Genomic DNA, 25,770 nt, shown 5'->3' on the forward strand with positions numbered 1-25,770 from the left:
GAAGGATAATATGTTGTCACTGTTATTGATTTGTTTATCTATGATTGCTATGGTATCATCGACATAACGATGCCAAAGACAGAGTCCGTTGATGTTATTGGTAATCTTGCTGTGTTCGAGGTTATCTAAGTATATGTCAGCTAAAATTCCAGATAACGGGTCTCCCATCGCCAAACTTTCCTGTTTCTTATTGAAGGTGAAGTAATTGTTGTTTAAAACGAAACTAAGTAATTTTAGCCACTAATCAATTTCGATTTTACTTAATTTGCTATGTTTTGATAGATTGTTCCTTATGATATTAATAGTATTATTGGTAGGGATATTTGTATACATGTTGGTGATATCGAAAGAGCATAAAACGTGGTTTTGTTGTAGATTGAATTTATTTAGGGAATTGCAAAGTTCGATCGAGTTTTTTATGGGATTGGAGTTGTTGAATTTGAAATGCTTTTTTGGGAATTTGTGTAGGAATTGAGAAGTTTTATAGGTAGGACTGACTATTCATACTATTAATTATAGGTCGAATGGGGACTTCCTTTTTATGAATTTTGGGTAATGATCTTACTGTAGGTAGCTTTGGGTTCATTATGGTTAATTTCTGATAATCTTGATCATTTAAAATGAAAGTAGAATTTTTGAGAAGGTTCTTTAAGTCGCACTGTATTTTGTTTGATGGATCTTTATTAATTATAGTATAGGTTTTGTCTGATAGAAAGGTTTCTGTTTTATCTATGTAATCTTGTTTGTTCATTATTACTATGGTGTTGCCTATATCTGCTTTGGTTATTACTACATTACTATTATGGATTTTAGATTTCAGATTTAGAATTTGTTTTGAGACGTTGTAGTTGTTGTTAGATGTTATCTCATTAAACAATGTTGGGAGTTTCTTTTTTTACTTCATAACATACGTCATTTTGCTTCTCAATCGGAATTTGTTTATCAGTATTAGTTTTGGTTTCAGCGATGGTAGTAATTATGTCGTCTGCTTTTTTGTGATTAGGCCAATTATGTTAATACCCTTATCCAATAGATTCATCCCTGGAGAAGGCAGTATTAGATAGATTAATAGTAGTGGAAATGTTAGTCAAATGGGAAGGGGACACTTTGTTGGTTGTGTTATGGTCGGATGTTTTGCGTTTGTTTTCTTGTAAACAAGATAATTTATGGTTTAGGGTTTTCTGTTTCCTGTCTAATATGTAAGATAGTTTAAGGTCAGTGTGCCTTAAAAATGAACTCCATTCGAGTGGAGATAGTTTTTGAGACTTGAATGTCAATCTACCACACATTCTTAACAATATTGCAGCATTGCAACAAATTGAGATGGTCCATAAAGGCCCTATTTAAACATCCCCTTAGTGGGTTTTCCTTTAGTGTGTTAACACGTACAATTAATATAGAACAGTATAGTTTAAATCTCAAGACAGCCTCAGGCTGTGGAAGAAGTACATTAATACTGGGGATTGAGCCCCAAAGGATTAATATAACACCTCAGCCAGGACATTAAAACAAATTCAACCTTCCAAAGCTGCCCTCCATTTAAAAGCACCCAGTGCATACAATGGCAGAGAAAAAACTAGCTTCAATTCATCATCTTAAACCAATGACGATGGAGGTGGCAGCTAATTTCCAAGCCTGCACATATACGATTACATTAAAAGGCACTGGATTACAATCGTGTTGTATGACTGAATATTTTGAAAACCCAATAGTGAGATCCTCCCTTCGTTTTACCCCGCGCTAGTACTCCAATTTTATCTAGTTAGTGCTTACCTCCACACCGTGGACAAGGAAGGGTTCGAGACCCCAGCGGAACCAGCCGCTGTCACTCAAGGCACCGAGAATCTCTCCGGCCGATGGCTACAAGGCAAGTCCCTGACCCCTGTCCGTAGCTCAACAAGCGAGCGAGCGGCAGGCGGGAGGGAGGGGAGGAAGGCCAGCCCAATTGGCTGGAAAAGCAGTGAAGGCACGTTGCCATAGTAACATGCAAGCGCAGCGGAAGTAGGAAGGGAGAATATCAACCTTTAGAAATACGTGCCAAGACACATATAAATAATAAGCCATAAAAGGCTGAACATAGAAATAATAATAATAAATTGAAAAAACCAACGTCAGTCTTAAGGGCGCAACCAGGCAGCCAACAAAGCCCAAAGGGGGCGGGGGAATTGCCTAAAACATATGGCACAGTTGGCGGATAAAAGGTTAAGATTTATCAATATTGAAATTTGAAAATTCCCTTCAAAATTAATTGTCCGTCCTCTGTCCAAGTATCTTCAGGTAAATAGTTCAGGATTCACAGCACAGATGGCCTTCTCGAAGGCATGCAGTTCAACGGGATGGAGAAGGTGTACCCCCAGTACAATTTCTACACATGAAATACTACGACCAACTTAAAGTTGCTCTGTAGTTTCAAACATTGATATTCATGTGTTACAGCTCTATCCTATGTTATTTATATTTTTACAAGAAATTAAATCCTGCATTTACAACAGTACATAATACTTCAAATCAGTGTACTTATCGTAATACTAGGATGTCCATGGTTCGATCCTTGAAGGGGCCCCTGGTGGATGGTTTAAGACTGCATGTTAATGGCACGGATCACTGATTCAAAGCTGCTTCTTCCGACCTCCGTCTGCAAATCCATGGTCTTGAGTTGGTATCCACTGGAACTGGCTAGTACAAACAAATGTTCCATTAACCGCATCTTCTTTTGTCACTTGCACAATTAATATTGAAGTTATAGTGGAATTTATTCAATTTTTTCTCTGACACTGCTTATAGAACATCTGTCATTTCTCCTACACTGCTTATTACAATCCAATTATTTTTCTGACACCGTTTATGGGAAACTATCCCTCTATCCATCTCTCGCTGCAGCAAGACATACTGAACCATAGCACATTGAAAGAATCATACGCTATGACGGGCTCCCGCTCTCAGCTCATTTGACAATAATACACACCTGCATTCACTACCTACTCCTCCAACACTGTTTATAGAGAACTATCTATCTCTCCCATGCAGTTTATAGGAAACTAACTATCTTGCGTTTAACTTCGCGATACACAGCCTCTACAAAATCAAAATCAAAATCTCTTTATTTGCAAATGAGGTGTCTATCTCGGTGGCAAATGGTACACTAAAATACATTTTTGTCAAGCACTAAATATTAAATTAACAAGAGAAGAAAATTTTCCTATAATACAATATTATACAATTTACGCTAACAATGTTTTCTATTAAACACACAGCTCATCCTTAACAAATTTATATTGTTTACAAAATTCTACTTATAATATCTCCTGTACTATTTACAAATATAGTCAACTGATATACAGTATGTGGAATTACTTCAAATGATACTATACAACTGGTATAAGATTAATATTTACATTGCATTTATTTATTTACTTTTTTTTTTTTTTTTTTTACCCGTTCTGGATCCTAAGTAGCATAACGATCTGCTGCGTCTTAACCAGAGCCCCTTTTGCCACCACTTTTCAGAGTTCCTGAAGGGCCTTCACAGCTACCGTAGCAGTCCCAGGGCCCTCGAAGTCCCCACTGTACATCACCCCTACAGGCAGTCCCCTACTTTGGCTGTCCAAACTCCTTAGACCAGGGGATGGAATTAATTTATTCACACACATTTTTTTTATTTACAATAACCTGCACTGGTCGAATGCCCTCTAACACTTAATTTATTTTCTCTGTTGCTGTTTATTCTCTTCTTGAATATCTGTACAGATTTTGGAAAAGGATCAAACACTACCCCTGGTAAACTGTTCCACTCCTTCACACCCTTCCCAATGAATGAAAATTTACCCCAATCGCTTCTGCTAAAATTCCTTCTAATTTTATATTTGTGGTCAGTCCTGCCGATATAATTATTTTCCAACTGAAGCCTCTCACAGATATCTCCCCATGCTGCTTCTCCTGTATAGGCTCTATATAATCCTATAAGTCTAGTTTTCTCCCTTCTCTTACTTATAGTTTCCCACCCAAGTTCCTTGAACATTTCTGATACACTACTCTTTCTCCTGAAATCCCCTGTTACAAATCTTGCTGCTTTCCTCTGCACACTATCTATTTCTTTTATTAAGTATTCTTGGTGAGGATCCCAAACACTGTTTGCATATTCAAATAATGGACGAACCATACTCAAGTAACTCTTTTCTTTTAATTCTATGTTGCATCCTTTAAGTAGCCTCATTATGACATGTAACGTTCTGTATGCTTTCCCAACAATGTCATCAATATGACCCTCCCAGTGCAAATTACTTTCAAATCTCACACCTAAGTATTTGCACTTGCCATCTTTTGGGATAACTACCTCATCCAAAGTATATTCAAATTCAGTTTTAAAACTCCTGTTTGTAAAAGTTGTAACAGTTGATTTGCCTCCATTAACCTTCATATTATTTTCTTCAACCCATTGTTGGATACTTTCAAGGTCCCTTTGTAATTCTGAACAATCCTCAATGTTGTTTATTTCCCTATAAACAATTATGTCATCTGCATACAATCTTATTTTTGATGTTATATTGTTCCCTAAATCATTTGCGTATATTAAGAAAAGTAACGGACCAATTATACTACCCTGTGCAATTCCCTTCCAAACTTTCTCTTCCTGAGATACATTATTTCCTACTTTGACTTTCTGAACCCTTGAATTTAGAAATGTTTTTATCCAACGTGTAACCCTTACGTCCAATCCTATTCTCTCCATTTTCTTTAATAATATTCCATTTTCCACTCTATCAAAGGCTTTGGAAAGATCTATGGCTATGCAATCTAACTGACCTCCTGAATCCAACTGATCTGATATGTCCTGCTGAAATCCCACCAGTTGTGCCTCACAAGAAAATTTCTTTCTAAATCCATACTGGCTCCTCATGAACCAATTTTTGTCATCACATATCTCTCTGATGTACTTCGATATTAAACTCTCCAGTATTTTACAAACTATACTGGTCAGGCTGATTGGTCTGTAGTTCTCTGGTTTCCTTTTATCACTCTTTCCTTTATAAATTGGTATTATTATAGATTCCTTCCATTCCTTTGGTATTACACTATTATTTATGACATAGTCAAAGAGAAATTTTAAATAAGGCACTATGTACCACCCCATTGTCTTTAATACCTCCCCAGTAATTTGATCACTTCCTGCTGCTTTTCCTTGCTGAAGCAGTTGGATTTCTCTGAAAATATCTTCATTTGTGAATGAGAAGCTTCTTGTTTCCCTCTGTCTCTCTCCCTCTCTATCTTCTGTTTCGATTTCCAACTCTTGACAATCATCTACTGAATCTCTAAATTCCCTACTAAATAGGTTTGCTTTCTCAGGATCTGTTAAATAGTGTTCACCCCCTTCTCCCACCATTGTAGGAATTTGGATTCCTTTTCCTTTTTGATTCCTGATATATGAATACAGCTTTTTGCATTTCCCTTTGTGGTCATTACCCTCTTGAAGTATGCCATTCATATAATTCTCTTTTGCTTCCTTTTTCACTCTATTCAGTTCCCTCATTAGCTGTTTTCTAGTTTCTCTACTCTCCCTACCCTCTTCGATTTTCCTGTTTACTATTCTACATTTTCTTTTTAATTTTCTTATTTCCCTTGTATAATAAACAGGGTCTGAGGTCATTTTACCCTTCTTAACAGGTACAAATCTCTTCTCTCCTTCCCAAATGATTCCTTTAAATTTAGCCCAAAGTGTATCCACATTACTCCCTTCACTTATCCAACAACTGAATTGTGATTTAAGTTAAGTCCCAAATTCATCAACTTTAGTTTTTCTGTACAATTTCTTGTCTTGTGTAACCCTCTTATTAAGCCTTTTTGGTACGAGTCCTACAGGTACTATATAAATGCAATCGTTCTGTGACCACTTCAAAACACACCGTTTCCACATCACCGGAATTTCCACACTCCTTGTGTAAACTTTGTGATTAGCTTTTTTCAATATGGAATAATGACAAGATTAATGGTTTGTAATTTCCGCACTCTCCGTTCACAAATAATATGCATACAAAATATATCTCAGTTACACATTGTTTCTTCACTACCTCATGACACAACTCATTATCACTCCCACACAAAGGAAATATTTATCTGCGGACTCGCGACACGGTCGGACACCTGCTCCCCTGAAACACTCGTTAGTAAATCTCAGCTCCTGCTACGGGACGATTCCTTAAGTAAACTACCCCAACTAGCTCGCGAGGGTTCAGTCGCCCTTACTCTAATTTCTATATCTGGTGTTCTAATAGTGTTCTGAGATTGATAATGCGATCAAAACGTGTAGCTCTTAATTCCATGACAGATTATCACATGCAGAGACTATTTCGATCGATGATTAGATTAATATCTTTGTTAAAATAGGGATGCCTTTTCTGAGATTTCCCTTTCTGAGTCCACAGCTTGCGTGGCTACTCTACTGATGTGTACCTCATCCTCTGCAGTGCAGTTTGAATATTACTGAATTTTAATAATCCTTTATAATTTAGTCAGAGGTCTAAAATGCCCACGTATGACTTGCCGATGTTTGACGTATTAATTAATTAATGCAGTCATCCCGAAATATCGTGTCTTAAACCAAGTTTGCAAGTTGACACTACTCTATTTTGGCCATTTTTATTGGGCAGGGTGATAAGAATGTTTTCTTCCCCTTTGATGTTTCCTGAGCTAGCTTTATCTCGTCGGGGATTTTCGGCACCACAAACTCGGGGTCTTGCACCATCGGATGCAACAGAACTTCCCATTAGATCAAAGAAGGCTGGAAAATGCCTTAATTCCCTTAGTCAGTTACCGATACGGTAATAATATCTGTTGATATTTAGGTCCAAACTTGAACCACAGTTGTGCAAGTTCACTTAGATTTATTTATTATCAACAGGTTATTTTCCCAATTAAAGATGATTCAATAAAACATAATATACAACAAATACACCTTAAATAAATAACTAATTTCCCAAAATAATAACAAGTTCAAACTGAATCTAGAGACCTTTATATATGCATTTTTACAACACCTTAAATAAATAAATAAATACATAAAACTAAATCTCCTTAAATAATTGACATTATTAAACTACATGTAGTAACATATACATATTTATGAGTACATATTTTACAGATAGGGCCTTACATTCATGAGGTCATTAGGGCACGTCTGATTTTAGACGGGAGTGAGTGAAAAAGGTCCACTGATTCACCCACCTCATTCAGTGATGTTAGTGCCCTCACAAGCCATGAGTTAGATGAGAAAAAGCAAACATCTTGATGGAATGATGAAGTGAGAGCAGCGTGTAAACGTAAAAAAGGCTTATCAGAAACGGCTCCAAACATGGGCTGATGCAGACAGGGAATTGTACATTGATGAAAGAAACAGAGTGAAATAAATAGTTGTCGAATCCAAAAAGAAGTCGTGGGAAGATTTTGGTAGTAACCTGAAAAGGCTAGGTCCAGCAGCAGGGAATCCTTTCGGGACAGTAATAAAGAATCTTATGAAGAGAGGGGAAGGAAATGAACTGTTTTTTGGGTAATTCAGGTGAACTCATAATAGATCCCTAGGAATAGATGTGGAGGGAATGTTTTGAACATCTTTTCAACGTACATGGAAATCTTCCTTGTGGTGTTGCAAACAGCCAAGTTCATGGAGAGCAAAATGATGTTGTTGAAACTATGCTTGAGGAAGTGGAAAGGATGGTAAATAAACTCCATTGTCATAAAGCAGCAGGAATAGATGAAATTAGACCTAAAATGATGAAGTATAGTGGGAAGGCAGGGATGAAATGGTTTCATAGATTAGTAAGATTAGCATGGAGTGTTGGTAAGGTACCTTCAGATTGGACAAAAGCAGTAATTGCATCTAAGTATAAGCAATGGAACAGGAAGGATTGCAACAACTATCGAGGTATCTCATTGAGTAGTATACCAGGGAAAGTATTCACTGGCATCTTGGAAGGGAGGGTGCGATCAGTGCTTGGGAGGAAGTTGGATGAAAACCAGTAAGGTTTCAGACCACAGAGAGGCTGTCAGGGTCAGATTTTCAGTATGCACCAGGTAATTGAAAAATGCTACGAGTGGAATAGAAAGCTGGTTTTATGTTCCGTAGATCTAGAGAAAGCATATGACAGGGTACCGAGGGAAAAGATGTTTGCCATACTGGGGGACTATGGAATTAAAGGTAGATTATTAAAGTCATTCAAAGGCATTTATGTTGACAATTGGGCATTAGTGAGAATTGATGGAAGAATGAGTTCTTGGTTCAGAGTACTAACAGGGGTTAGACAAGGCTATAATATTTCACCTTTGCTGTTCATAGTTTACATGGATTCTGCTGAAAGGTATAAAGTGGCAGGGAGGGATTCAGTTAGGTGGAAATGTAGTAAACAGTCTGGCCTATGCTGGTGACTTGGTCTTAATGGCAGATTGTGCCAAAAGCCTGCAGTCTAATATCTTGGAACTTGAAAATACGAAGGCCCTGCGGCAAGTGGTACCCGTTTGCGCTATAAAGACACAGGGGTAAATATTAACAAATATACACATTCTAATTGGAAAGAGCATACTTTACACTACTTCTCCACATAATCTCCAAGCAAATTTAGGCATTTGTCATAACGTGGGACGAGTTTTTGTATTCCAGCGTCATGTTCCTCCGCCTCCAATGTATTGAGATACATAGTCACGGCTCGTTTAAGTTCTTCATCGCTGTCAAATCTTTTTCCCGCCAAAAAGTCTTTAAGCTTCGTAAAGAGATGAAAATCCGAAGGGGCCAAGTCCAGGCTAAATGGGGGATGGTCGACGGCTTCCCACTTGAATTGCTGCAAAAGTTGTTGTGTTATCGCGACTGTCTGAAGCCTGGCATTGTCATGAAGGAGAATGACGCCTGTAGAGAATAGACCTCGCCGTCAATTTTGTATTGCCCGCCATAATTTCTTTAATGTTTCACAATACGCATTAGCATTAATTGTGTCTCCATGGGCCATAAAATCAATGAGCAGTACACCTCGGCGATCCCAGAAAACGGTTGCCATGAGTTTCCTGGTGGACAGAACTGTCTTGAATTTTTTTGGTTTGGTTGTTGAATGAGCATGATGCCACTCCATTGACTGTCATTTACTCTCAGGTGATGCATAACAAACCCATGTTTCGTCCCCAGTAATGATGCGAGTCAGAAAAGAGTCTCCTTCATTGGAATAACGTCCCAGAGACGTCAGTGCTCCTCTGTAAGCATGCTAGGGACCCACCTTGCACAGATTTTTGAATAATGCAGATGGTCTTTCACGATTTCATGAACAATTGTTCGAGACACATTAGGAAAATGTTCACAGAGTTCATCAATTGTGACGCGCCGATCTTTCCTCACGCATTCGCATACTTGCCAAGTATTCCTGCTTTTCCGTAAAATGTATGGATTTTGAGTGTATTTACGGTTGTACGGATGAACAACGTTATTGTACGGATTTTGAATATCCGCGCATGGTTTCACTTTCTGCGGTCAAATCGGATATGTTTGACTTTCGATAGTAGCTGGTAATATGAGATGCAGTGTTTGAAATTTGACCGGCAAATGTATCGATGATCACATCAATTATCACCGTGCTTTTGTCACCTGTTCGACCTCAACTGCTATCGTACTTCATTCACTGAGACGTTCCCAAACATGTAGCAGGCTATGATTTTCAAGAAAAGAAATCCGTGAATTTATATATTGTAACAGGAACGCCCGTACTTCAGTATATCGGAGAGCATGAGGAACGACAAGGCGTGTACGGCCCATGCTAAGAGAGTAAGAGAGAAGGGTAGTGAAAGAAAAATTCATGATTAAGTGGATCCTTCAGTTTATTCAATAAATAGGCAAATAATTATGTCACCTTTTATAGCTGAATTGTAGATTTGTCCCTGAGGGCGTGAAGAGGACGTTGTCCCGCGGCGGCTGCGTCGTCTTGCGGTCGCCGTCGGCGTTGTCTTCCGTCGTTGGTGTTTGTATTAGTGTTGATGACTCGAACCAGAGGCAGGAACGGGGAAATGTGGAGCTTCCACATTTGACGTCATGGGGTACTGGTGTGACACTTCCCTATGGCGAAGCACGCCGAAATAGTTCCCACAGCAGCAAGGATAAAGTTAGAGTCACAGTTCGTATTTGGAATAATACGCAAATGAAACAATCTAGGACCTTCCGAGGTGCGGTGATCAAGCACTTCATAAAGAAAATTAAATTTATCGAGTACAGTCTCTGCACTGTACTCCACCAGCATAATACATTTGTTGAAATAAATGACAGTCCAAGTTCTAGTACGTCGTGATTTTCAGATTATCACTGGCACTTAAGATCATAATGCAACACAGTTCAACGGATAGACACAGTCTTTAAATGAAATTGAGGCTGGCTAGAAATACTACCGCTGCTTTCACACAGTCTTTGAACGAAATCAATGCTGGCACAGTTAATGCAAGAACACAGTCTTTAAATGAAATTAAGCTGGCACAGTTAATGCAAGAACACAGTCTTTAAATGAAATTAAGCTGGCACAGTTAATGCAAGAACACAGTCTTTAAATGAAATAAAGCTGACACAATTAATGCGAGAACACAGTTTTTAAACGAATTCAAAGCTGGCACCGTTTATGTGAGAACACAGTCTTTAAATGAATTCAAGCTGGCGAGAACACAGTCTTTAAACGAATTCAAAGCTGACACAATTAATGCAAGAACACAGTCTTTAAACGAATTCAAAGCTGGCACAGTTTATGTGAGAACACAGTCTTTAAATGAATTCAAGCTGGCGAGAACACAGTCTTTAAACGAATTCAAAGCTGACACAATTAATGCAAGAACACAGTTTTAAACGAATTCAAAGCTGGCACAGTTTATGTGAGAACACAGTCTTTAAATGAATTCAAGCTGGCGAGAACACAGTCTTTAAACGAATTCAAAGCTGACACAATTAATGCAAGAACACAGTCTTTAAACGAATTCAAAGCTGGCACAGTTTATGTGAGAACACAGTCTTTAAATGAATTCAAGCTGGCGAGAACACAGTCTTTAAACAAATTCAAAGCTGACACAATTAATGCAAGAACACAGTCTTTAAACGAATTCAAATATACAGTCGGACCGAGAGACGAATTATGTCGCGACGTGCTTACTTGCACACACTCGCTGACTCACGGCTTACTGCCGACTCACTCCACTCTCTGCCTTCAGCACACTGCCGTCGCATACCGCACACTCTCTCTGCTTTACTGCAGGCTCTCTCTGCTTACATTCTGCCTTACCCCAGGCCGGCGACTCGCTTATATTTCGTTCATGCAGCAATGGAACACGAAGGAACCTTCTGCGTGACGTCGCTTGTCCTTGGCCGGTGTTCTGGAACGTCGCGAACTTGCTCGCAGTTCCCATTATGCCTGTGCGCTCGGCGCAAGTTTTAAATGCTTACGGCCGGGTGTTAGCGAGCTTCTCTTAATAAAAGAATGAAACGTGAATGCTCGTAGGGTGTTACCGTTTCATCTCCCCCCCTGCTCGGGAAAAAGAAAATTGCTGGGCGATTTTCTTTTCGCTCATCTCCTAGTAAAGTATTTCTTGAGATTGGCCGAGTTGAAGATTCCCTCAACGTCGCTATCTGCCCTTCCTACTTCGTAGGCACCATTATCTAGTGCAGTAAGTATCCTGAAGGGTCCTATGAACAAGGGACAAAATTTGGCGTAAATTCCCTGGTCAGGGTGTGAAACTGCAGGCTTGCGTATTAATACTAGGTCATCCACTTGTAAGGGTTGTCGAAACTTGTGATGTCGTAACTTCTTTTCTCGGATTTGAGCAGCATGTCGTAATTGCCGAAGTGCCTTGGTAATGCGAGCTTGTTGGCTCACTGCTGCGTCAGGTTGATCAGGCAAAACTCGATCCCAAGGTCTGTCAGGGGTGAGGCCTTTATGTACACTCAAAGGGATGTCCTGAATAGACTCATGCATGGTGGTATTGACGATCCTTTGCATAATGGGCAGAACTTCAACCCACTTCCAATGCTGTTGTCCACAATACAATCTACAGAATCTGGCAATTTCGCGCATAACCCGTTCGGCTGGGTTGGCTTCCGGGTGTCGGATAAGGCCGTTTCTTATAAGGTGATGTGTCAGTAACATCTAAGTGGTGCTTGAAACCCTTAATGACTCCAGGTTTCTCAGAAAATACATCTGGAAACTTCTTAAAAAGCTCTTGGATTGCCTTTATTACTTTATCATCATCGTAATCTGGGCTTTCAGCTACATTGGCGTAAAGCGTGAAGTTGTAGTGGTCCTCGTTAAACTCATCATCGATAATGGACGCCATCTGGTCCTCTACGGGTCCCACTTCCTCGGGTCGCCCCCCTTCGTGGACGCTTTCTTCGACAGGCGGAGCCTCGCTCATCTTGCCTTCTACTATGCCCACCGGGGTCTCACATTCCGGATTCTTCACGTCATTATAAGTAACCAACTGTAGCCCTACAGATTCGACGTGGAAAAATTTAATCACATTAGCGGGATAATCAATGATTCCCCCATGTTGAATGAGAAAGTCTGATCCAAGAATTAAGTCAAATTTCATTTGCGTCAAGATCAAAAATAGATGTTGGAACTTAACACCACCAATTTCTAACTCAAGAAACGCTTGGAATTTGCATTTAATAGCTTTGTCAGGAACTATGCCTTTATCCTTAACTTGAGCAACCGGCAAGATGGAGATGTAGGTCGTCTCCTGCGCCACATCTATTAATTTCTGCGAAATTAGTGAGGCTTGCGATCCCGAGTCTACTAGAGAGTGGACAATCATATTGCCTAACTTAATGATAATGATCGGTAAGCCGCGTTGTATCTGAGGCTGTCGTGGTGTTGAATCCTCATATAGTAAATCTGCATCCTCTAAATACCAATGGTTAATGAGTGCGCTACATACTACTTCTCCTCCCTCCGGGTTTTCAGGCAGTCTCTTTATTGCTTCGACAAAGTTTTTTTTTTTGTACCCGTAGCTCTTGGATCCATTTCCGTTCTCTCATTTCTTCTCTGTATCTCTGCCTGGTATTCCAAAGAAGCTGCTCCAGGTAAGCCCTCTTCCCTGTTCTCATTCCTTACATATTCCGTAGTCTCTCTCCAACGTTTCTCTAATTCTTCCCGCTGGGAGTTCCTATTATCATTGGGTTGATTAGCTGCCTGCCTCCATGAAGGTCCAGGTTGAAACTTAGCCCTCCCTTCGTAGGGGCGATTCCTAGATCTTCTATACCGAAACGGAATATCTCGGCGAGTTTCTCTTTCTTCTCGCGGTTCTGGATTTACTTGAACTGGAGTTTTCATTTCCGTAAAGTTGGTTGTAGTTTCTTTGGTTCGACCTGCTTTTGCTGCGCTCTGAGTGTGCGCAGTATCGAGTTTCCTCAGGACATCATCGAGCTGCTCCAAGTCCTGGACGTTTGCTGCCACCAATATTTCCTGAACATTTGGTGGAAATTGCAGCGTTATGACCTGAATAAGTTCTTGCTCCGGTAAAGGAGGGTCGAAAAACTGCATCTTTTTAAGCTGAGATATGAGATAATCTGAATATCGCGAGGAATTGACGGACGTGTTATACTTTCTAGAGTATAATTGAAGTTTTATCAGGTGCTGAGCCTCAGCACTCCAAAATCGTCTAAGTAAGGCTTCCTTAAATTCTTCGTAAGTGTTAATACTGAATTTAAAAGCGGTAAACCACATTAACGCCTTGCCTTCTAACAATCGAGATGCTATTCGTAAACGACGGTCGGTCTTAACGTGATTTTCTTGAAAGAATTCTTCGAGGTTGAGGAGAAACTCCTTAGCAGTATACTCCTCCTTCCCCGAAAATTTGGCTGGTTTTTCCTCAGTTATTTTAAAAACTGTGGAAACATTCATGGATTCTCCACTAGTGTTGTGAAGGCTAGATGATGAAACATCCTGTTCGATTTGCGATACTTTGCTGTTGAGAGCTTCTATATCTCCTTGGAATTCAAGTTTTAGGGTTTTAATTTTCCCCTGTACGGAATTCTCAATTTCCTTGACCTCCTTCTCTATGTCGGTCTTGACTTCTGCTACATCGCGACAGATACGAGTAATCTGCGTGTGAGCATTATCTAACTGAGTCTTGACACGTTTATCGGCCTCCTCTTGCTGACTTTTCAGAAGAGTAATTTCGTTTCCCAACTTCATGAAATTATTTTTAACAGATTCATGAAGTTTGTCTTGAATAGACGCGATTTTAGTTTGCGCAAGAGATAATTGAGCATGGGATTCTTGAAATTCTTCCTTTAAGCTTTCTACTTCTTTAAGGACTTCCTGAGAAGAAGACGGGAAAGCAAGTTTTAAGTCCTCCGCCACTTATGATTTTATGTCTTGCTTAATGGTTTCTAAGTCACGTGTTAATCTTTCATTTATTTCCGTAAACTTAGAATCCATTCTTTTGTTAGATTCTTTAAATCTTTTTTCAATTTCGGCACCTGCACTATTGAGCCTACGTTCCAAATTATTAAAACTTCTGCAAATTTTTGATCAACAGATTCTGTCAATTTTACAATGTTGGCATCATTAGCTTCCCTTAGTTGAGTGATACTACGATTAGTTGCTTCATTAGCCTCCCTAAGTTGACCTATACTAGCCTTAGTGGCTTCCAGGGTCGCGTTAGATTCTTTAAGTTGAGCTCCTAAAGTGTTATTAGATTCAGCAATCCTACGCCCGAGATTAGTGTTACTTTCCGTAATCCTGTCATTTAGACTGATTTTTAAAGCCTCAATGGCAGCTAGTATATTTTCCATATTAATGTCGTTATTTTCACAAAATGCAGAAAATACAATCATTCACCTCATACGTAAAATCACCATTATTGTCCAATGGTAAAGTTCAAAATTTCACCAACACAAAATATCAAACACTTGTGCATAAAATTAAATATCACCATTATTGTCCAATGGTAAAGTTCAAAATTTCACCAACATAAATATCAAAATTTATATAAGCCTGTGCATGAATATTATGCCTGAAATGTTTTACATAGCAAGAGAAAGAGAAAAATAATCACTTGTGCCATAAACTTGATCAGAGTTCTGTGCCAAAAGTTTAAAATTTCGTCAAAGTCATTGAATTGAACTTCGTAAAATTTTAACACATTCACTGAACTGGAATTAACGTACGTACTATGCACTTTTATTTGAATTGGTAAGTTAAGATATCACTGATTTCAAAGTTAATTTTTATCACTTTACTCTCTTTAATCTGGCCCCAACGTCACGGGTGCCACTATTCACTCTCTTTAATCTGGCCCCAACGTCATGGGTGCCACTACTCACTACCTTCTCTCTGTAACAGGAACGCCCGTACTTCAGTATATCGGAGAGCATGAGGAACGACAAGGCGTGTACGGCCCATGCTAAGAGAGTAAGAGAGAAGGGTAGTGAAAGAAAAATTCATGATTAAGTGGATCCTTCAGTTTATTCAATAAATAGGCAAATAATTATGTCACCTTTTATAGCTGAATTGTAGATTTGTCCCTGAGGGCGTGAAGAGGACGTTGTCCCGCGGCGGCTGCGTCGTCTTGCGGTCGCCGTCGGCGTTGTCTTCAGTCGTTGGTGTTTGTATTAGTGTTGATGACTCGAACCAGAGGCAGGAACGGGGAAATGTGGAGCTTCCACATTTGACGTCATGGGGTACTGGTGTGACACTTCCCTATGGCGAAGCACGCCGAAATAGTTCCCACAGCAGCAAGGATAAAGTTAGAGTCACAGTTCGTATTTGGAATAATACGCAAATGAAACAATCTAGGACCTTCCGAGGTGCGGTGATCAAGCACTTCATAAAGAAAATTAAATTTATCGAGTACAGTCTCTGCACTGTACTCCACCAGCATAATACATTTGTTGAAATAAATGACAGTCCAAGTTCTAGTACGTCGTGATTTTCAGATTATCACTGGCACTTAAGATCATAATGCAACACAGTTCAACGGATAGACACAGTCTTTAAATGAAATTGAGGCTGGCTAGAAATACTACCGCTGCTTTCACACAGTCTTTGAACGAAATCAATGCTGGCACAGTTAATGCAAGAACACAGTCTTTAAATGAAATTAAGCTGGCACAGTTAATGCAAGAACACAGTCTTTAAATGAAATTAAGCTGGCACAGTTAATGCAAGAACACAGTCTTTAAATGAAATAAAGCTGACACAATTAATGCGAGAACACAGTTTTTAAACGAATTCAAAGCTGGCACCGTTTATGTGAGAACACAGTCTTTAAACGAATTCAAAGCTGACACAATTAATGCAAGAACACAGTCTTTAAACGAATTCAAAGCTGGCACAGTTTATGTGAGAACACAGTCTTTAAATGAATTCAAGCTGGCGAGAACACAGTCTTTAAACGAATTCAAAGCTGACACAATTAATGCAAGAACACAGTTTTAAACGAATTCAAAGCTGGCACAGTTTATGTGAGAACACAGTCTTTAAATGAATTCAAGCTGGCGAGAACACAGTCTTTTAACGAATTCAAAGCTGACACAATTAATGCAAGAACACAGTCTTTAAACGAATTCAAAGCTGGCACAGTTTATGTGAGAACACAGTCTTTAAATGAATTCAAGCTGGCGAGAACACAGTCTTTAAACAAATTCAAAGCTGACACAATTAATGCAAGAACACAGTCTTTAAACGAATTCAAATATACAGTCGGACCGAGAGACGAATTATGTCGCGACGTGCTTACTTGCACACACTCGCTGACTCACGGCTTACTGCCGACTCACTCCACTCTCTGCCTTCAGCACACTGCCGTCGCATACCGCACACTCTCTCTGCTTTACTGCAGGCTCTCTCTGCTTACATTCTGCCTTACCCCAGGCCGGCGACTCGCTTATATTTCGTTCATGCAGCAATGGAACACGAAGGAACCTTCTGCGTGACGTCGCTTGTCCTTGGCCGGTGTTCTGGAACGTCGCGAACTTGCTCGCAGTTCCCATTATGCCTGTGCGCTCGGCGCAAGTTTTAAATGCTTACGGCCGGGTGTTAGCGAGCTTCTCTTAATAAAAGAATGAAACGTGAATGCTCGTAGGGTGTTACCGTTTCAATATATAAAACAACTTTAGTAATTGCGTCGTGCTTTGTAGCAGCTAAAAGGCTTCATTTGTGTGTGGGTGTAACATTGGCGGTAGTTCTGAAACTCATGGAATTGTGTGACGAATTTGTAAGCGATTTAGTATAATGGTGTTTGTAATGGGTTCGACTAAGAAACTATATTATCAGTCTTTTAGGGAGGCATATTCTGCTTAAGTTCCTTGTTTTACACGATCACGGAAAGTTTTCCCAGTGTTAACTGGAAACAGATGAGCACTCGTCAAGATGTAACTTTGTGTAGGTTTTTAATTTCAGGGGTGATCATAACATATATTTGAATTGTATTAGTATTGTTTATAATCTCCCACCCCCTCCCCCCTTGCCATCCTTTTTCATTATGTCTCGAGACTTTGCGACGCATGCACGTGGTGTTAAAAAATTTCCGCTTTAGGATCTTCTGGATTTCTCTTTTTGAAAGTTGGCAGGTATGCATTCGTCTACTGCGCTCAGCAGTTGGTCTGTAATGACAGATGGTCTCCCTGAACACTCCTCGTCGTGTATATTACCCCTCCCCAGGTTGAAGATGCGACATCAGCGCCGAACAGACGACTCGTCCAACGCATTGTCTCCATACACCTCCGTTAATTGGCGATGAATATCACAATGTCGAACGTTTCGTGCATTAAGAAATTTAATCACGGCCCTCACTTTACAACTGGTGGGGTTCTCAATTTGTTTAAGCATTTTAAACGATCACAGATACAACACAGGCAATGCTAGCGTCATGCAACCTCGCACAGAGCCGGCAGACAAGCCACTGACGCGGTCTGACCTCGCCCAGTGCTTACCCGAGTTGTCAGCGCTTCATACGGCGCTAACGGGTACTACTTTCCGGATGGCCCTCATAGGTGCAATGAGTATAGTATGAAAATTAGCCTTTCGAAGACTAAATTGATGTCAGTAGGTAAGAAATTCAACAGAATTGAATGTCAGATTGGTGACACAAACCTGGAACAGGTAGATAATTTCAAGTATTTAGGTTGTATGTTCTTGCTGGATGGTAATATAGTAGGTGGGATTGAATCAAGGTATAGTAAAGCCAATGCAGTGAGCTCGCCGTTGCGATCAACATTATTCAGTAAGAAGGAAGTCAGCTCCTGGACGAAACTATCTTTACATTGGTCTGTTTTCAGACCAACTTTGCTTTACGGGAGCAAAAGCTGGGTGGACTCAGGATATCTTATTCGTAAGTTAGAAGTAACAGACATGAAAGTAGCGAGAATTATTGCTGGCACAAATAGGTGGGAACAATTTCAGGAGGGTACTCGGAATGAGGAGATAAAGGCTAAGTTAGGAAAGAACTCTATGGATGAAGCTGTATGCATAAACCGACTTCGGTGGTGGGATCATGTGTGGCGAATGGAGAAGAATAGGTTACCTTAGAGAATAATGGACTCTGTTATGGTGGGTAAGAGAAGTAGAGGAAGACCAAGACGATGATCGTCAGACGCAGTTTGTAATGATTTAAAGATAAGAGATATAGAACTAAATGAGGCCACAGCACTAGTTGCAAATAGAGGAATGTGGCGAGGTTTAGTAAATTCACAGAGGCATGCAGACTGAACGCTGAAAGGCATAACAGTCTATAATGATGTATGTATGTATGTATGTATGTATGTATGTATATATATTATAGTGTAATATTTATATTGAACTTGTGTGTTCGACTGACTGAGAAGCTTTCAAGTTGCATTTATCATACCTTGTAATGTTGGGCAATGTATTTTTAGAATCACAGTTGGAGTTTGCTGCAAGGGTTTGTTATGTCCAAATTTGTCCATATCTACTGAACCATTATAGATAATTTCGTATCTCTTAATCCTCACTTTCCAGCAAATTATGGTCAGTAATTGCTTGTCAGTAGCTATTTTGAAATTTCATCCTCGAATTATGCCTGTGAAGCAATAAGGAATTCATACTTAGGATGCTTAGGGAATATATGGCCAGACTGAAGTGAAAGATGTCCTGGTCCATGGCTAAATGGTTAGCATGCTGGCCTTTGGTCCAAGGAGATCTGGGTTCGATTTCTTGTCTGGTTGGGGATTTTAACCTACATTGGTTAATTCTGATTGCTTGGGTGCTGGGTGTGTGTGCCATCGTCAGTATTAAAATTCATCATATGTGGGACCCCATCCCCACAGATGCGCAGGTCATCTCTTAAGGTGTCAACTCAAAAAACCTGCACCAGGCCTTACCGGAGGGCACGTGCTATTAAAAAGAAAAGCGTGGGGAGAAAGATGACCTGACAAGACGTAGAACAAATCAAGTATTACGACCCTGTGTGGGAATTCTTCATTTGTGCAATAGATCGCAATTGCATTTTTGTAGTTCGTTTGCAATAATGGTGATTACAGCATCAGGGTCAGATTGCAATCAGTCTCAGTATGCACTAGACATGTTTCTAGTCAGTTACTTACCAAGTGCAAGACAGTGCAGTAATCCTTCCGAGAATAGGTCGACACGATTATCTTGCTTTGATGGGCTAGTGGTAATTGACAGAAGGCAGCCAGATATAATGTGTACTTATCTAGAATTACATCAGTCATTTTGCAGTTCATTTGCCATCCTGTACCATCGTCTCCATGAATCTGGAACACCTAACCCTGTGCACCGGTTTATGAAATGTTGCAAATAACCCCTGTGTAAGTAAACAAGAAAAAAAAGAAAAAGACCCATCAGATGGTTCTAGGGTGGGTTATGTTTCAAGAGAATACCTTCTCGCTGTACCTCCTGTACCTCCTACAATGGGCAGTAGAGTGTTAGACTTCTGAGCTGAAGTTAATGGGTTCATTCTTGGCTCAATCCAGTGGTATTTGAAGGTACTGAGATATGTTAGCCCTGTGTCAGTAAATGTTTCGGCACATAAAATAATTCAGCAAGACAGAATTCTGGCACCTTGGTGTCTCCAGAAACCGATAAAGAAGTTGGTGGGACGTAGAGCCAACATTATTTATTACCATTTGAAATTAATACCGAGACTAATTTTCACGCAAGAGAAGATTTTCACCAATGGTTTGTCATACCAATTACTGCCATTGTGACATTTCTGTCTTCTTTTCTGTTTGTGGAGGTGTCTACTTTCGGGTTGACCGAGCTTGATAGCTGCAGTCACTTAAATGTGGCCAGTATCCAGTATTCGGGAGATAGTGGGTTCGAACCCCACTGTCGTTAGCCCTGTAGATGGTTTTCTGTGGATTCCCATTTTCATACCAGGAAAATGCTGGGGCTATACCTTAATTAAGGCCACGGCCGCTTCCTTCCCTCTCCTAGCCCTTTCCTGTCCCATCATCGCCATAAGACCTATCTGTGTCGGTGCGAGGTAAAGCAACTTATTAAAGAAAAAAAAAATCTTCCAGACTGGATGGAATCATCAATCTTCAGAATACCTTCATTTTCATGGAGGAGAATCCCCATGACAGGACTGCATCGAGTTAGCGTGGAGTTTTGGGGATGTGCTTCTATAGTAACCTACTGAAATGGTATAATCAGTTTCTGAGGAATATGTCAGCCATAGTCCTCCAGGAGGTGTTGCTTACTGTTTAATATCATGCGCCTCGTGCATAAAAAAAAGCTTCTGCCTTGCACAGTAATCCTGTATGCTTTTATTTGGACCACAAATTCATGGGAGTATGAATCGATCGAAGAGGACTGTAGCATGCTTGGGTATCACTGTCTTCAGATTTATATCTTCTTGATCATTATTTCTTATGGCTGTTAATAGTGTAGTGTATACTTAGGAGCCAATTTTATACATGCTAATGTTGGAGCACAACAATTGTAATACTGTTAGAGATTAACCTGTGATTTTTAACAGGGGTCACCTTTCTATCCTTTGATGTCGCAAAGTGTGCATTGGTATTGAGGGTAATTACTTCGAACATTATCTGAGATAGGGATAGTGGTCAGTATCATGAGTTTACTGTTCACTTATGGACATAAATTCATAAAGGGTTAGTTGTTCCTCTTCTTGCCAACAATCACCTCTAAACGTTTCCCTATAGTTAGTTCCATGTTTTCTCCTGTTTCAGAGATGGCTGTATACTTTCGTATATACTGTACATAGTGTAATAAAAACTAAAATGTTTTCAAGGAATCCTGTATTAACATACACACCCTTGTTGATTTATACCAGAAATACATAATGAGTAGAAGCTTGTGTAGCTACAGAATGGTTCTAAGTTACTTATTTGTAGAATTACAGATGATATTCAAATAAATTTCATACTATGTGGTGGTTTTAATGGCAGACTGTGTTGAAAGCCTGCCATCTAAACTTGAAAATGGGCACAATGAGTATGATAAGTATGAAAATTAGCTTTTCCAAGAATGAAATGATGTCAGTAGTTTAGAAACCTAAGAAAATAGAGTATCAGGTTGGGAATACAAAACTGAAGTAGGCAGATCATTTCAAGTATTTAGGATGTGTATTCTCCCAGGATGGTAGTATAGCAAGTGAGACTGGGTAAAGGTGCAGCAAAGCTTATGCAGTGAGCTAATAGATAGGGTTGATGGTATTCTGTAAGGAAGAAGTTGACTCTCATATGAATGGATGAAAACCATAACGGTATAAGTGACATTTTCTTAAAAAATGAGTTAAGTGCAGGATGTAACTCCAGGAGTATGTATCCTTTCACCAGCAAAGAGATACAAGTGATAGCGGTAATATTCTGCGCTCTAATAATGGGTGGTATAACTACAAATAGCATGCTTTATATGGATGTTAAGATGTTTAAATGCCTTTTCCTCTGAATGATCAAACTGCTACTTATACCATTATGGTTTTTATCCATTCATATGAAACTAATGTTACATCAGTATAATTTCGAACCAAATTGACTGTATGGGAGTGAAAGCTGAGTGGACTCAAGATATCTTATTCATAAGCTAGAGATAACAGACATGAATGTGGCGAGAACAATCGCTGGTACTATCAGGCAAGAACAATGTCAGGAGGGTACTAGGAATGAGCAGGTAAAGGCTGTTAGGAATGAAGTCGGTGGATGAAGTGGTACACATAAACTGGCTTTGGTGGTGGGACCATGTGAGATGAATGGAGGAGGATAGGTTACCTAGGAGAATAATGGGCTTGGTCATGCAGGTTGAGAGAATTAGAGGGCGACGAGACAATGATGGTTAGACTCAGTTTATATTGATTTAGAGATAACAGGCCTGGAACTAAACAAGGCCACAGAGCTAGTTAGAAATAGAGGATTGTGAGGCATTTGGTGAATTCACAGAGGCATGCAGACTGAATCCTGTAAGGCATAACAGTCTATAATGAAGGTGTATGTATGTTGTAATGTTCCAAACACAATGAATTACCTTTATTTTAAAATTTTATACTAAAATAAATTCTTTTGATTTCAGTACTCGATATGTCTCGGCATATTCCATTGTACCTTGCTGTACTCGAGTTAGTACGAGCAATGGCAGTTACACCTCAGCTGGTTCCATTGCTTCTACCTGAGCAGAGAATGCGTGGTCATGGACAGGCTGATGACAGTTCTTTGCTACAGCTTCTCAAGAGAATGAAGGATTGCGTAAATATTTACGCAGCACGAGTAAAGTAAGGATCCATATATAAATTTTTTATTAATATATTAATGTATATAACAGGTTATTGTTATAATGTTCTTTTATTAATAAGGTTCTTTCTTTAGTTTTCTTATTTTCTTAGTATATTTTTGTACTGTGCAATGATATAAGGGAACTATCGAGTGTTCAATGATATATGCTTTTGAATCCTGTGATCATAATTAACAAAACATTGCTAGGAATGTTTTAAAATGGGTTAAATGTCCCATTACGTAATAGATTCAAACCAGGAAGTGTCTGATCTCTTATATGAATTACTTGTGTGATCAGCGCAATGCTTGTACAAGTTGATAATCAGAAATAATAAATCCATACAATTGACCAATTTTTCAAATACCATGAATTTTTAAGTAAGGAAGGAGCCCTCATGTGAAGTATGGCAGATCTACATTATACAGTGAAACTTGGGATAATTTGAACTTGAAGGGACCATTAAAAATTTTGAATTATCTACAAATTCAAATTAAACTGAAAGGTTACAAAAATAACTGCAACATTAGATTTTACAAAAGAAAATTCATCTTAGACATTATTGGCATATACATACATATTTTAGAATCTACTTTATATGTTTACAGATACAGTACATTATGTAGCCTAGTCTTTAGACATTAGGTAGGTACTGAAAATACCTTACGTGTTAGTTTTAACACCGTTAAGGCACGTTCGGACAGTGCGTTTTTTCATGCAGCTTGCGGCATGAGGCAAGGCGAGGCAAATTGCAGCATGCAGCGTTGCATGGGTCAGTCTTGTGTGCACAACTAGGTGCAAGTAATTGCAAACGCTCCCCAAGCAGAGTGGAGAACTCCGTGCGTTACTCATGTACTGTCATGGAAGAAAGTATAGACACCCCCTTTTTTTTTTTTTAATGGTCCCTACTGGCACCATATTGTATGAACCTGCGTGTAATTGGAATAGCGGTAGTGTGGAATGTTATGTGTGAGGAAAGGAAGATTAAGGACATCACAAACACCCAGTCTCCAGGCCAGGGATATTAACTATTACAATTAAAAACCCCTGACCCGGCCGGGAATCGAACCCAGGGCTGCCGGGTGACAGGTGGACGCGTTGCCCCTTACACAGCGGGGCCGGACTAGACACCCGCATTAATACGATAATAAAAAGTTTATCCTTTGTCCCTACATAGAAACAAGCTGCACCCAAATTTACCTCATTTTATTCTACATTTAATTATGTGGAGTAGAAATTTTTATAGTGCCCAGTTAAAATTTTAATACTGGTTGAACAAAGAACATACTGGTATTCTGGTATTTTTTCCATTTTCAACGGAACGCTCACTTTGAAAGTTCATTACTTTAAAAGTATTGGTCTAATCATTACCAAACCTTAAAGCGTCTTAAAGTAATTTATTTTTGATGTGTACACTAAGTTTCTGTTTCATCTGACATTTTGTTGAACTTGTTATGAATTTTGAAGAAAAAAAAATTCTTATTACCGTGTGATCATAGCAGTAAAAAATTTGGCTTGTTGTAAAGCTCATGAGAATGTCAGGCTAAAATTAAAACTGATTTCTGCCTGCATACCGTTGTTTTTATATTAATTTATATTTAATTGAGCGGTTTTGAGGGAAGAAAGCAGTGTATCGGCCAAGCGATGTTGCCCGGTTGGCCTGTTTAAAGCGCCAACTGAACTTTGTCAGCTTTGAGTCATGTAGAGGTACTTCACAATTAATGTGTTGTATTGTGGGGTGAGCAAGTGGAATAAGGGAATAACATGCTAGATGGCGAAGAGTGTCATATGCCCCCCCACCAGCCGAAACTTTAAATACAAGATGTTTCAAAAATTGAACGCATCCTGCCATTAGTATTGATGCCTTGAAGTGAGGGTACACTTCGAATAAACCCTATCGCCTAGCTCCGAGATAAGATAAATTTCAATGACCTGGCCAGTAATCAAACCCGGGACCATTGTATCCAAAAACCAACATACTCACCATTCAGCTACGGAGTCTGACAAAGAGTAAAGGCAAAAATGTATAAACTGGAGCTTATTGTTCACCTCAAGCCGCACTTCCGGACACCCAAAAAGAAAGTCGAGTAGATCATCAAGCATGTTCATCCTGATGTTGAACTCGTCTGGCTGCCGCTCATTGTGAGCTTAACCCCATAGACTTGATATGGGCAGATGTAAAACATGAAGTAGCTAAAATGAATATGTCTATCCATGCGAAGAGTAAAGAGTTCCTTTGTAAAGAGAGAAGGAGGTCAATGGAGGTAATGCGGGATCCATGCCAAGAAGCCTTGAGGTCTGTTACTCCGGAGCTATGGAAAAAAATGCATTGGACACAACAATAAAATTGAGAAACATTATTGGGAGAAAGATGAGCTCATGGAAGACGTCCCTACTATTGATCCTGTTACAATAAATTTAAACGAGAGTTCATCTGATTCATCAGTGATTATGCTGACGACCGAAGAAGGAGCAATGTAAATCTTTCAAACATTTGATTTCATGGTTTATTTTCAAAGTTTGAACTCTGTAAATAGGTAATGAAAACTTGTAAATACTGTGTGATAGGAGTCACCAGTAGCTACAAAAAGTGAAGTCACAGCCAACTGCGTGCACAATTGCACAATGAAATAACTTCTCTCATATTAGTGATTTCCTTTTTTATGAATGGCCCAATCAAGTGCAAGAGTATCTTGAAGTCATGTGGAGACATCCGAGTAAAATAACAAAAATAAAAAAGTTATCAATACTGACATATTGAAGAATATTTAATGCCCTTCTCTGATCGCAAGGTAATCTAACACCCATCGCTTTCGATTATGTTTGTGTTTATTATCAATAATTACCAGAGCAGCAGCACTACAGTGACTCTATATGTACATTGTGGCCAAGGCCAGTCCAGCTGCCATGTTTTAGCCAAGTACTCAATCAGCTGATAGATGAAGGAGGGTGATATTATTATTGTTTCAATAAAGAATAGACTAGGTCAATGTTTTAAGATGTTATATATTTTGCTTATGCTGTATGTATATAGGCCTATCAGTATTTGTTATATTCA

At 39.4% G+C, this 25,770-nt stretch overlaps 1 protein-coding gene across 1 annotated transcript in view; it reads left to right on the forward strand.

Moving 5' to 3' along the window:
* The window catches only part of Bruce (BIR repeat containing ubiquitin-conjugating enzyme), a 1,406,664-nt gene that overhangs the window by 1,224,103 nt on the left and 156,791 nt on the right, over positions 1-25,770 (forward strand). The window contains exon 59 of the mRNA XM_068225988.1: positions 22,515-22,713. Within this exon, the coding sequence (XP_068082089.1) occupies positions 22,515-22,713 (199 nt within the window). The remainder of the gene's footprint in view (positions 1-22,514; positions 22,714-25,770) is intronic.

The sequence above is a fragment of the Anabrus simplex genome, chromosome 2 (assembly GCF_040414725.1).
Source record: "Anabrus simplex isolate iqAnaSimp1 chromosome 2, ASM4041472v1, whole genome shotgun sequence".
In the NCBI taxonomy this organism is placed as follows: Eukaryota; Metazoa; Arthropoda; class Insecta; order Orthoptera; family Tettigoniidae; genus Anabrus; species Anabrus simplex.